This window comes from Fusarium fujikuroi, chromosome FFUJ_chr12 (assembly GCF_900079805.1).
Source record: "Fusarium fujikuroi IMI 58289 draft genome, chromosome FFUJ_chr12".
In the NCBI taxonomy this organism is placed as follows: domain Eukaryota; kingdom Fungi; phylum Ascomycota; class Sordariomycetes; order Hypocreales; family Nectriaceae; genus Fusarium; species Fusarium fujikuroi.
The window spans coordinates 1,608-15,050 of record NC_036633.1 but is presented as its reverse complement, the minus strand read 5'-3'; the positions used below and the strand labels follow the sequence as shown (position 1 = coordinate 15,050).

The 13,443-nt window shown below is 31.5% G+C and overlaps 1 protein-coding gene; it reads right to left on the bottom strand.

The window, feature by feature from the left end:
• Positions 1–461: 461 nt before the first annotated feature.
• On the bottom strand, positions 462–3,875 carry FFUJ_14261 (related to qde-1 RNA-dependent RNA polymerase (RdRP); the record flags this gene model as incomplete). XM_023571088.1 has 3 exons in its annotated part: positions 462–2,563; positions 2,635–3,399; positions 3,458–3,875. 3 exons carry the CDS (start codon positions 3,873–3,875, stop codon positions 462–464), a joined length of 3,285 nt encoding a protein of 1,094 aa, XP_023438155.1.
• Between the last annotated feature and the right edge of the window lie 9,568 nt (positions 3,876–13,443).

Genomic DNA, 13,443 nt, shown 5'->3' with positions numbered 1-13,443 from the left:
AGAGGGTCAAGCTTGGATTCACTGTCGTTATACTCTATACCAAAAATCAGGGGTTTATGGATTCTTCGCGAGGCCCGTAAGGCTTCAAACCTCATTTTTGGGACCACATTCTACAGGTGATGCCCATGGTTCAAATATATATATATATACAAAATACCGAGAGGTTGTCTTAACTCCACTTGGCCCGGTTTCTCGATATTTCTTCTATACTTAATCACAAATCCATAACGCTCTCTGATTTCATTCAGCCCTAAATATCTCTATATACTTATTATATCATCTTTTTTTATACCTGAGTTGTTTTGCTGTAGTTTGACTTTGGTCTAGTTTTATGTTCGGAGTGTGTGTTCACACAGGATCCCTCCCGTTGCTCTTTGTGAAATGGTGACAGTATCTTATTTTCTCAGAGCTTACAGGTCGTTAGGGACACAAATTGATAAGTTTAATTACCATCCCTATTATCAATCATCCTCAAAATTCTCTTCTTGACTAGCAAGGACCCTCTCAATTCGTCTTGTATCTGGACGCAGGATTCTGTACATCCTCGAAACCACAGGAATCGGTGGCAGTATACCATTCCCATTATTACCTCTTCCTCTACAAGCTTTGATAAACTGTAGTTGCCGACCTGCTATGTACCAAACGAATTTGGTACGTTGATGATGTCTCTTAAAGGTGAGACTAGCTTTGAGAAGATCCCACGGTTCTAACTCTTTCGAGCTCCCTACCCCACTTTTGAGTGAGGATGCCATTAGAGATGCAACTAGCGAGTCACTTTTAATAACCGGTGAGATATCCTTCCACCGTTCATGAACAGGGACGACCTTGGTCAGGTAGTGTTCTTTGCCAGACATCGCCTTCTTCCAATATGTCCCACATTCATCTATTTCCTGAATGAGACTTGACCGGAAGTCTTTGAACCAGCAGGAAGATGGATCGAATAGTGATGTTATCTGGTTTGCTTGGTCCTCAAAATCGTTCCAATACCTAACAAGGTCTGGATCAAACGTGGTGAGCAGTGGTTTATCGTATCCAATGCCAGAACACTTTTGGTAATCAGAAAACTCTCTGATCCCGTCTTGTATCCGCTGGTGTATTCTAAGTTTGAGGAAATCGATAATATGGTTCGAGGTAGCTAAAGCCGCAAGGTTGTCGGTTTTATAGGTTGGAGCTTTCAGGAACATTTTGCCACCACACAGCTCTTCCTTGATACGACACCAACTATTGTCGTCAAATTCGAAACCGCTTTTCTCTTGGTCCACGAGCGCACTTAAAAGCAAGCTCAGTTTGATGACGATCTCATTTCCGATACTGCCCTCATGATAAGCTAAGCTTTCTTTATAGCTTGTGCAAATGCCCATGAAAGAGGGGTTAAGATGGAAGTCGAAGGCTTTTTCCAAAAACATGTCCAAATAGTGAGGCCTGCCGTATCGGGATGCTAGACTTCCTAACGTCTGAGTGTTGGGCTGGAAGTACTCCTCGAAATTGTGCGGTGAAGGCATGTCAGTGCTCTTGAAATTGTCGACTATGTCTGGATCCCAGCAAACCCAGGCCTTATCTCCGTCATAATCCCCCCCTGAGAGCTTATTTGCTAGTGGCTCGTCGCCTAAAGAAGAGAATACGATGACATTTTTGAAGTGTCGTAGCTCTGGCTTGAACACAGCATTTACCTTTTGAATATCGCTTGGTAGATGTGCTGGGCAGCGGCCAACAAGCACCTGAAATCCACCAAGGTCATCAAGGGTCTGTTGTCCATCATCAAATGCCGGTGAAAAGCACAGCTGAACCTCATTTGGCGCCAGGACCCCCTGGAAATCGACGGTCATCAATGCCGAAGTTGACTTGGTAATCTTGATATGAAGCTTGGTTTCCATATGTTTCCAACGGTCTTTTTGATGATCGAACATCATACTATTGAGGAACTCGAGCCTCATTGGTTCAAAACCGCCGTCAGCAAGAAAGCTCATTGTCCCAGGCCAGTTTGAAGGTAAACCTCCCACAAACCATGATGTGCCATCTTGTCTATCACCAAACGTGGTGTAGGAAGTTCCATGGATCCACTTTCGAAAGACCTCCGGTGTTTCTGTGGCTGCTTTGACATTGTCCAAGTCGTTACGAAGGTGCTCGCCTATGCGTTCGGAAAGAATTCTGCGCATGAGCTTTCGATTAACTGCTCGCTCTTCCAAGATTGGAATGAACTGGAGGTTCAGAAAGGCTGGTCCCGTATAACAAGAAACTGAAATCACTTCCAAGGTTCGGTGTCCGGGATCAGACCAGTTACAATCCCATTTTCGCTGCGATGGATATATCTCGATCCAGCGCTCGTCTAGGGAATAAGGACTTAGATCCATCATCCAGAGCCCTTTAGCCCCACCAATCCTAGCTTGAATCGCTGCTGGGAGAAAGTCCAGACCCATGGCATCCCGCACCTCCCTCATAAGCAGCTGAGAAACTTTTCCGATGCCATCGTTCATGGGCGTACCGTTTGGAGATATAACATCTGTATGCATTTTCCGAATAGACCTTTCCGAGAGCAACACAGTAGGGGTTGTTTTGCTTAGGCCTATAAAATGGGTGTGTGGTGTATTAGCAATGATGTCAGTTAAGAGTATACAAAGGGGATTGCGATGTTACCTAACGAAATTCGATGAAATAGCTTAATGTAAGGCTGATCTGTGTTGGAATCAAGCTGCAAAAGCCAGTCCAGTACATCGTACCTGTCACAAAATGAATCAACTGACGTGGAAGCTGATGGACGATTGATCAGACTAGCCCTTGCAGGCATATTAGAGCCGATGTTGAATCCTTTCACGTGCTCTGCGAACAGAACAACGTGTTTGCCAGTTTTCCTAGGTGCGACTAAGCCGAGTTTTCCTTTTCTTGATTGTATTTCCTCGATGAAAACTGCTACCCATTCCTGAGTCAGAAATAGATGACGCTCTCGGACTAGCCATCTGGCTAGTACTCTCTTTTTGTCTTTATTTTTGAGGATTGTCGCGCATTTATCGCTAAAGAGCAGCTGAAGTTCTGTAAAACGATTGAAACCAAATTTTCGACGAAGTCGGGAGCTTTTTCCAAGCACAGGTTTCTCAAGCTCCAGCAATGGTTCCTTGTTTGGATCGTCAAAGTGTAGCCTGGCCTTATACTCTACAGCTCTTTCCGTGTTAAGATCTTGTCCATGGCTTTGTTCCCATACTTCTCTATCACACTTTGGTGGCAAGTTTTGATGACGGAAGCAATTGTACTGTTTCAGGGCTTTCCAGAAAACATCCTGATCTCTCCATTGTGAGAGATACTTCAGGGGTACACCTTCTAAATTCAAAGAACAGTGGCATGCAATACGGCAAACTTCCCATTTGACTATCATCGGTGCGTTCTCCATCTCTGTAGGGCATTTCGCTGGTTTATGATTAGTGTTTGTACATAACACTGCTGCATGATAAAAGGAAAGGCGTACGCCATATGAAACCGAAAGGTTCTGTCAGTGTGACTCCCATGGAGATCTTGTCACCTGCTTCTACAGGATGATGAGCTCTTATGTCACAGTCTCGCATGACCGAAGACCGAGTCAGCTGATCATATTTGGGGTTAGCTGTGTTGTTCCGTGTTTCGCTCTGACCGTAATCTATAAAAAGCTCTTCCATTGCATCTATAATTGAAGATGATGGAGAAATGTCTTCCTCGAAGCTTCTCGGAAGTGGTGGCTCGTCAGAGTATGCATGATATCGATTATCATCATCGGGGGAAGATGTTACAAGATGAAGCGAACGCCGATGGTCGTTGTTGAAGCGTATGTTGTTAACGTTAGATTGCTTCTGGTATGGATTTGAAGAAGACATTCTACTGTCAGCAGGAATTCCATCGATAGTAGCCATTGCCTGAATCTGTCTCTGGTGCGCTTCCATCTTCTAGATGGAGCTGGAGAATGAAAAAGAATTATCCCTTATGCCTTGGTGTCATAAGCTCTAACTCTCAATCCATACTAGCATATTGAAAGATTAAAGTAAATACGAGAAAGATTCTCCTGTTAATATATAAGGCGGCTATGCCCCATCCCCTCACGGAAGCTATCTTCACCACGTGTCTGGTGGGCCTCCTGCAGCATTAGTCGTATGACTTTTTGCACCAATGTTCTTCCAACAAACGCGGCTCCAGCATCTGAGTGGCCCTGAGTTGATTACCAACCCAACATTCTTTTTCAGCTTACTACATGCATAAGGTAGGCGGACGCGGGGTTGTTGCTACAGTAAGTGAAATAATCAGGCCACACTATTGTAATTCTATGAGAGGGCATGGCTGAATGTCGGGAATGTAAAAAGTTTGTCTGCATTGGGAAGAACAATGAGCAGTTTTAAAATCAGTATCTGCGGGTCATCACCAACCCCAGTAACCTGAAGTTCATTCTTGAGAGTCATCCTCTGATGTATGTCAGGCGACCGTTGGTCACTCGTCAGTTCAGACGGGGACTTGCAGGGCAAGCCTGACTTCTGATGTTGGACGGAGATAGAGGGGACGCCCAGCCTGTTATATCACTCATAGCCATTGGCGGTGGTGGCGCTACCACACCGTGATTTTGGCTATAGTATTTCCTGCGCCGGTAGATAAGATAAACAATTCCTAACAAAAATACTTTATATAATAGTATAGTTAGCTTTATTAAATAATATTTTTTAAAGATTTATAGCTATTTTATTTTATATAAAAAACCTAATAGCATCCCTTATATCATTTAATAACCAATAAATTAATTTTAGTAGGAAATAAAAGAATACTAGTATAATATAGGGTAACTAATGAATTAAATTTAAGGTAATTAATAAACTCCAGTTTGCCTATAAGATATAATATAATCTTTATAAAAACTTATAAGTATATAAATTTTAATAATAAGATTATAATAAAGTATTTTTTTTATTATAAAAGTACTTCTATTACTGGCTTTAATTATAGATATTAGATTTAATATAAGTTTATTAATAAGGGTAGCCTATATACAGTACCTAATTAGGAGCTTGCCTTAACTGCTATATAAAGATATAGCAGTTATACTTATATTAGCTTTTATTAATAGAAAAAAAGTAAGTTTACCTTAAAAGCAGGTAAAAGGGGTTTAAGCCGCTATTAATTTTAAAAAAGATAGTCTCTAATTTATTTTTATATTTCTATTAATATTAAGTTAGTATAATAGAATATTTTAACTATATAAATAACCTATACCTTCTATACTATAGGTTATATAAGTATATAATTATATATAAAAGAATCTAGATATATCTTTACAATAAACCATATAGACTTATAAAAAAAGATATTAATAAAGTCAAGTTATAGGCTAAAGCACTTAATCTTATTAAAAGCAATAAGGAGATATTAACTTTACTGCTTATACTAAATACTAATTAATTAATTAAAGTACTTAATAAGCCTAAAAGTAGAGGGTTTTAATATATCTTTACTATAAAATGCCAGACTATAAATATAAACCTAAAATAAAGAAATAAATACCTCTAGAAAGTATATAAAGTTAAGCTAGACCTAAGGCCTGGCCTATAAAAAGCTAATACTATTAAAGTAAATACAGGCTTAATATACTAAAGAGATAGTATATTCTATTAATAGCTTTTTACTAAAGGCCTATATAGTAAATACTTTAAGGTAGTAAAAGGTTATAATCTAGAGAATTTAGGTATTAAGTAGGTAAGGAAAGATATAATTACTTAATAAGCCACTTAAGTCTTTTAGGTAAGGTTTAAAGAGGCCTAAAAGAAGGAAATAAAGACTATTAAAAAGATAGGTAATTTAGCTATATTAAACTTATAGCTTTATTAACTAAAATTAACTACCTACTTAAAAGACTTTAGTAATAGAAAACAGTATCTAAAGGGCCTTATATTATTAAAGTATACTATAAAGCTAGATGACCCTATAGTTAAGAATAATATTAAGCTTTAATATATATATACAGCTATTAGGCGCCTTATTTAAAAAGCTACTAGTATAACTAGGCTAAATATAGTCTTATAGAATATACTATTTAAAGTAAATTATAAAGAATTATATAAAGAATATAATATGCCCTTTTACTTTTAGTTTAAGTAATAAACTTAAGAAAAATATATTACTGTCTATCTTTAATTCTTTATCTATATAATTTAAGCTATTTCTTATAAAGACATCTTAGACCGGCTACTATTTAAGCTAATTAAGAGCTAAAATACTACTTTTAATATAATAATAGATTATATAATAGAACTTATTAATATTAATAATAAAGTTAAGCCTATATTAATATTATTATAGATTATTAAGTTATATTAATAGCTTAAGGATACTGCCCTTATATTCTATATCTCTATTTTTAATTATTTTACTAAAGTTACTAAATATAATAGTATCTTTATTAATTTCTTAATTATTTTAAGTATTTAAGATAATAAAATATAGAAGAGTTTTATAAATTTTATCCTTAAACTGTTAGCTATTATAGCGATTTCCTAAATATTTCTTATTAAGTATATAGTTAATAAAAGGGCTCTATATATCTAGTAGAGAGTAAAGTAAAGGCAGGCCAGATAAGAGGCTAAAAATAAAAGCCTAAATTACTTTAAAATTATATTTAAGATAATATATCAGTTTCTAGTTAGCAGCACTAAAGGCTAGAATACTATATTAATATAATTTATTATTTAGCTTTATAATTATAGTATAGCAGCTAGCAGTTAGTAGGCTATATTAGGTTTAGTTAATTAGGATAATAAGAAGGCAATATATAAAGGCATTTAGGTTAGTATTTTTAGTATTTAGTCTATACTATAGACTGCTCTACTATAAGCTAAGGCACTGCTATATAGGTATCTACTTTTATATAATAAATATAAAGATTAATTGCCTCTTAAACTTAAATTACTATAAATCCTATAGGATAAGCTTATTAATAATACAGTAAATACCAGTATAGGCTATTTATTTATAAATAACCTTTTTTAGCTAATATTAGAAAGTAATAGTTAGGTATTCTGTAAAGTATAGATTAATATAGTTTTATAAAAAGCCTGGTTTAAGGAGAAGTCTAGAGGTAAGTTTAAGATTCTTAAAAAGAAAGCTTAGCATTATAGTAAGTATTTAAAAGAATTTCTTAAATGTCTGCTATTTATAATATATTTAAGTAATAGGCAAGCTGCCTAGTTATTAAAGCTACTTACCCTATAGTATAAAAATACTGCTAATAGAGGGATATAAAATATCCTCTATAAGTATAGAGTTATTATACTTATAGCTAGATACTATAAAGGATTCTTAAAAACCGAGTGACTTAAGATTATATACCATTTCCTACTGCATAAAGTTAGTATATTAGTTATTTATTATTTATAGCTTATACTGCCGTTCTAGGAAGATATATAGGTAAATACTTAAGATAAGACTGAGTTATCTTCTAACTTCTAGGCTTTAAAAGAAACCCTTAATAACTTAAATGGCAATAATAGGAAAGATAGATATAGGACTAGCAGCAACAGAAGCGATAATAAGGAGGATATATATAAGTATCCTTAAAGATTAATAAAAGCCAAGCCGCAATATCTAGGCCCCAGCCTATATTAAATATCTGCATATATAACCTATATACTATACTAAATAAGCCTTAAAAGTTATTAAGGTAGACTTACTATTAGTAGCTAGAGATATCTTTCTATTGCAATTATATAGCACTATTTCTATAATAGCACTACTGCTTATATATCTCTTATCGAAAAAGCTAATAAAGGTTATAGTAATAATAGTAATAGCAATATAAAATAGGATAGTATTTAGGATATATAGGCTTATTATAGCTCTTTAACTGTAGGGTTAGTATATAGCAGGCTTATTATAGAAGGGTGTTTTAAAATAAATAAACAATATATTAACTTCTAGTTTATTAGCAAAGAGTGGTATTAGCTACTTAGTTTTCTATCTGCTATTAATAGATTTAGAGAGCTTTTTATATTAAGGCATAAATAGAAAATGCTATTATTATATTATAAAGCAATAAGAGACCTATAGCTAAGGCAATAGAAGACCCTTAGGCAAGTCAATATCGACCAGGAGCTTAGTTACCTATATAGAGATTACATTTAGTTTTATAATAAGCAGCAGGAAGTAGTTAATGCAATTATAATAAATAAGAGTCCTATAGTTATAATTATAAAAATAGGTACTAAAAAGAGTCTCTACTTTATGCTACCTGCAGCTAGCTGTCCTAATAGGCTTACTGTAGTAATTATCTTACTTATATCTCTTTAAGGTAATATAATAAATTAATGCCAGAAGCTCAAGATATTATATATTAAATAGAGAAGTAATAGGATACCTAGAGATATATTAATTATATTTATAACACTAAAGTTAGCTATAATAAAGTGCTTTTTAGACTTTCTAGAGTTATAGCAGGTTATAGCTAAAGTAGACTAGATTGTTATTAATAAATGCTATATAATTATAGAAGGAAGCCTGTCTTTTTGGCCTAAGCTATATAAGCTAGATACCCTTATATTAGTTAGGGTTTAAATAATTTATTTTATTGTAATATTACTGCCAGCAGATAAACTAGCATTTTTTAGTTTAATTAATATATAGCATAAAGATATTATTATAATCCAGGCAAGGATAATATATAGTAATATAGCTTATAGTATTAGGTCAGTCCTAGCCTTAACCGCTAAGGAAGTAGTTACTGCTATTATTAAGTAGGTAAAGGTAATAGTTAATTAGAAGCTAGAAGAGTACTTATAGCCAGCTAAAATTATTATTTACTGCTAGTAAGTAAAGGCTATAGAATATCTAGCCATAAAGCTAGGTTATAATACTTATTATTAAGAGATTAATATATAAGATAGAAAGGCAAAATAGCTTAAGTTTTAAATAAGTGATATAAAGTATAAGCAATATAGAAACAGGAGAGTAATTATAGCAATAAATGCACTTAATCTTAGCATTAATATATTTAATATTTAAGCAGTAGTATATATAGAGATGCTATATAGAATAGCTAACTATATATAGCAGAGCAGGCATGCAGGCAGAGATAGATAATACAGTAAGGCTATTATTATCTAGCTAGATATATAAGGTAGCTCTAGGAGGCTGCAGCCACTAATATTTAAGTATACTGCTATAGATAATTATATAAGCGGTAATATATACTAGCATATAGTACTTAATTTAATTATAGATAGCTAAAATAACTAAAAGTGCTATAAAGAGGGCAAAAAGCTATATAATATCTACTAATACTATATAAATAAAGAAAAAAAAGAGAATAAAGACAGTATAATAGAAGATAGAGAGGAAGGTAATATACAGTAATAGAAGCTAGAGGTAGAATATACTTAATATTATGCTATAACCTTAATAGCCTAAAAGCATTAAGACTTTTTAAATTATAAAAAGAAGTTTATAGATTAAGTCTTTAAGGGTTACCTATTCTATAAGTAGTAGGGTTTAAGTAATAATAAAATATACTTAAGGTTATATTGCAATAAAGCAATAGAAATAGGTAAGTAGGTATAGGAGGTATATAAGCTTACTATTAGTATAGAAAAGTATATATAAAAAAGTAAGGTAGTAAAGAATTTTAATTACTATTTAGAATATTTTATACTGCAGGAATTATATAATAGCTAGAAAGAGAACTGTAAGGAGGGTGGCTAAAAATAGGTTATAAATAGTAAGTGCCAGTATAAAGAGGTTATAATATCTATTATTGCCTAAATATAGATATATTTGCCTAGTGAAAGTAAAGGGCTATATAATTAGCTTAGATTTTCTAATAGGAATAAGTAGATAGATAAGAAAAGAAAGGAACAGGTTTAGAGATAGATAGGTAGAAGGGTAGTTTAAGGAGGTATAGAGGCATTATAAATATATTAAGTTTTTAATAAAATAATAGAGTAGTAAGGCAAGAAAACTATAGTCTAATATATAGTAACTAATAAACTCTAGCTTACCTATAGGGCAGTATAGGGATATATTTAGTCTTTAATAGAATAATAGAGTATCTAGCTATTTATCTATAACCTAATATATTAATATTATATTAGTAATTATATAGTATAGATATCTTTTTATTAAGGAGGTAGAGAAGGAGGAGGCTATAGTCCTTAAGGTAATAGTGGTATAAGAAAGCTTATAAGCTTCTTACTACTAGGCAGCCCTTTACTTCTCCTTTTAGTAATTTACTTTACTATAATTATATAAAATATTATAAAGAATATAAATATAAGCCACTTAAGTACCTACAGTATACCTCTAAACTTAATATAAAGCAAAATGGCATCTAATCTCTTTATAGTAAACTGCAGTATATTTCCTATTTATATAGTAGATACTGCACTAATAATAGAAATAGCAACTAATACTATAAGGGCCTTCTCTAGCTAGCCCTACTTAATTAAATACCATCTCTATACTTTTCTCTTACTAACCTATATATAGATATAAGTAATAAAAAGAAGGATACTAATAGTAAAGAGCATACCAGTAAAGGCCTATAAATAGAAAAATATACTTTATTGCAGCTAAAAGGCAGTCTTAAGAGTATATAGACTAAAGACCGAAAATCCCTTACCCTCTTAACCTATATTAGAGGTTAAGTTAGCACTAAGTAACTGCAGAGTTATTAAGTAAGGTATAGCTATATAATTATAACTATTATTTCTAGATATATATACTTCTATATATATTAGTCTTAGACTTTCTAGCAAAACTGTCTATAGGAATATTAGGCATAAAGAGGAAAATCTTACTAAAATAACTAATTTAAAGTTTTACTATACTTAAGCTATTAATTGCTATTAAAAATATATTAGGTAACCTAAGGCTATTAGATATATATCCTATTAGGGATAGTGCTAGGTTAAGTTAGTAAATATAATAATAAGTACTAGATAAATAAAACTATTACTATAGAATACTAGGCCTGCAATAGGGAAAATAGAGATAACTAGTAATTCTATAATTTAGAGCTCTTAAATTACAGGGTTAGTTAATTCTCTATCCTATATATACTTGCCAGACTTATATATTAAATTAAGAACAGACTATATAGATATTAATAATATAGGAAGATATTAAAGTTAAGGTGCAGGGTTATAAGTGGTTAATTAATAATAACTAAAGAATAAAAGCGTTTTTCTATAGTGGCTATATAAGAGTAGTAAATAATATTAGACTTAATAGATATTTAAGTAGTATTTTGCCTCTTATTAGTATTCCTTAAATAACCTTTATATTTTATATTTTACTTTAATATTATTATTACTAAAAGTAATATAATATCTTTTTATTAAAGGCACTTAAAACCATTATAATAATATATAGCTATATAAGTATATCGATATCTTACTTAAAATCCTCTATATTAGTTTAGCTAGTATATTAACTTTACCTAATTATAATATAAAGATTATTAAAGCATTTAGTCTTATAGCTGCCCTTTTATTACTTTTAGGTTAGACTTTATATTTATTTAAGCTCTATTTACTTAAAATATTTAGCTTTAATAAAAAATGCTAATAGTAAAGGACTGGCTTTACTATATTATAGAACCTGCCTTAAATGCACTTTAGGATCATAATATAAAGATCTTTCTATATATTAGTTAGGTAGGCAGTTATATAATAATATTAGCCTGCTTAATGTATTAAGCTAGGATATAAGAGACTAATACCTAATAGTGCGGTTATATAGCCTAATAGGCTAAGGTTAGTTATTAAAAAAAGAAATATACTATATTAATAAGCTTTTAGGTATACCTTATCTAGCTAGTAAAAAGGTCTTTAGTAAACCTAGCCCTAGAAATAAGGCATTTAATTAGGTATTAACACTCTATTGGCTTTTACTCTTTAAGTTAAAATAAAACTATTAATCCTTTTACTTATCCTTTACTCTTAATTATTTAAGTAAGTAACCTTTAACTTAAGCTATTAGTACTATATATTTAATTTAGGCTAATAAAGGCATATAGGCAGTTATAAAAGGTTATTAATTTAGATATATAGTAGATTTAGGCTTTAGTAAAGCACTTTTATTAATTAGGCCCTTAGCGAAAGTTTAAAAAAGTTAATCTACTAAAGGTTTATAATAGGGATTATAAAGTTAATAATTAATACCTAAAAGATAACTAACTATAGGTAGGTAAGGCAGATTATTTATATTTAATTAGTTATTTTAGTTTCTTTAGGTAAAATTAAGGCTTATACTTTATCCCTGGTGGGTTAGGGGATTCTAGTTATATGCCTACTATTATCTCTAATTAACTAAATCTATTAAGGTCTTAGCTATATATCAGGAGATAATAAAAGGCAAAATAGAAGCGCTTTATAATAGAGTTTTAAGTTAAAAAGAGGAAAAAAAAGAATATTTATTCTATTGCCTTTTATATTCCTAATTAATATTATAATCTAAAAGGAGCCTGCCTAAGTGACTTAAGGTTTAATACCAATATATTAATAGTATACTATATAATCTAGGCATTAGAGCTTAAACTAAGGCCAGTAATATCAGTTAGATAATAGGGGAGTTATATAAGCCTATATACTATAGTTACTAGATATTATCGTTTTATCCCTATAGCTTTAAATGCAGTTTTAAGACCCTAGATATATATAGATATAGTCCTAGGTCCTATAGATATAACTGCAAGTATAGTAATTAATATAGGTAATATATATATTCTGTATCCTTTAAGTTAGTTATTAGCTTAAGGGAGAAAGCAGGCTATTATATATAGACTGTAGTTTAAATTAAGTAAAGAAAAGAAATAGATTAGGATAGAAAGAGGGCAATCTATCTTTAGTATAATATAAAAGATAGTAAACCTTAAAGGTAAGATATACTTATTAATATATAGTAGTAAGCAGGTAAGAAAGTATACTATAGAAAGGATATAGCTATATATATATATCTTATACTATAGGTTTTTTATTTTTTATTTTTTATTTTATTTAATATTATTAATATAAAATAGTTTTACTTTATATATAGCATTATACTGTCTCTATGCTATATAGTATTATACTATTAATAAAAATAGTTTTACTTTATGTATAGCATTATACTATCCCTATTTTATAGAATATTATATTATATAGGCAGCAGGCTAGTTAATAAGAAACTATAATTGCCGCCTATTTATTACTAGAGTCTTAGCAGTATATTAACCTCTTTTCTTTTAGGGTAATTTTAGCTTTTTAACCCTACTCTTTAGGCAAATTATAGCCGCTTAATTATACTTCTAGAACTAATAATTATATCTTAGCCCTAACCTCTTTTTAACTAATAGTATAGATAAACCTATTAAGTAAGGAATATATTTACTTAAGTATAGTAAAACCTAAGTTAAGTTAAGTAGTAATAATATATCTTAAAAGGGTTTAAGTAAACTACTTAAGTTAGGATTAATAC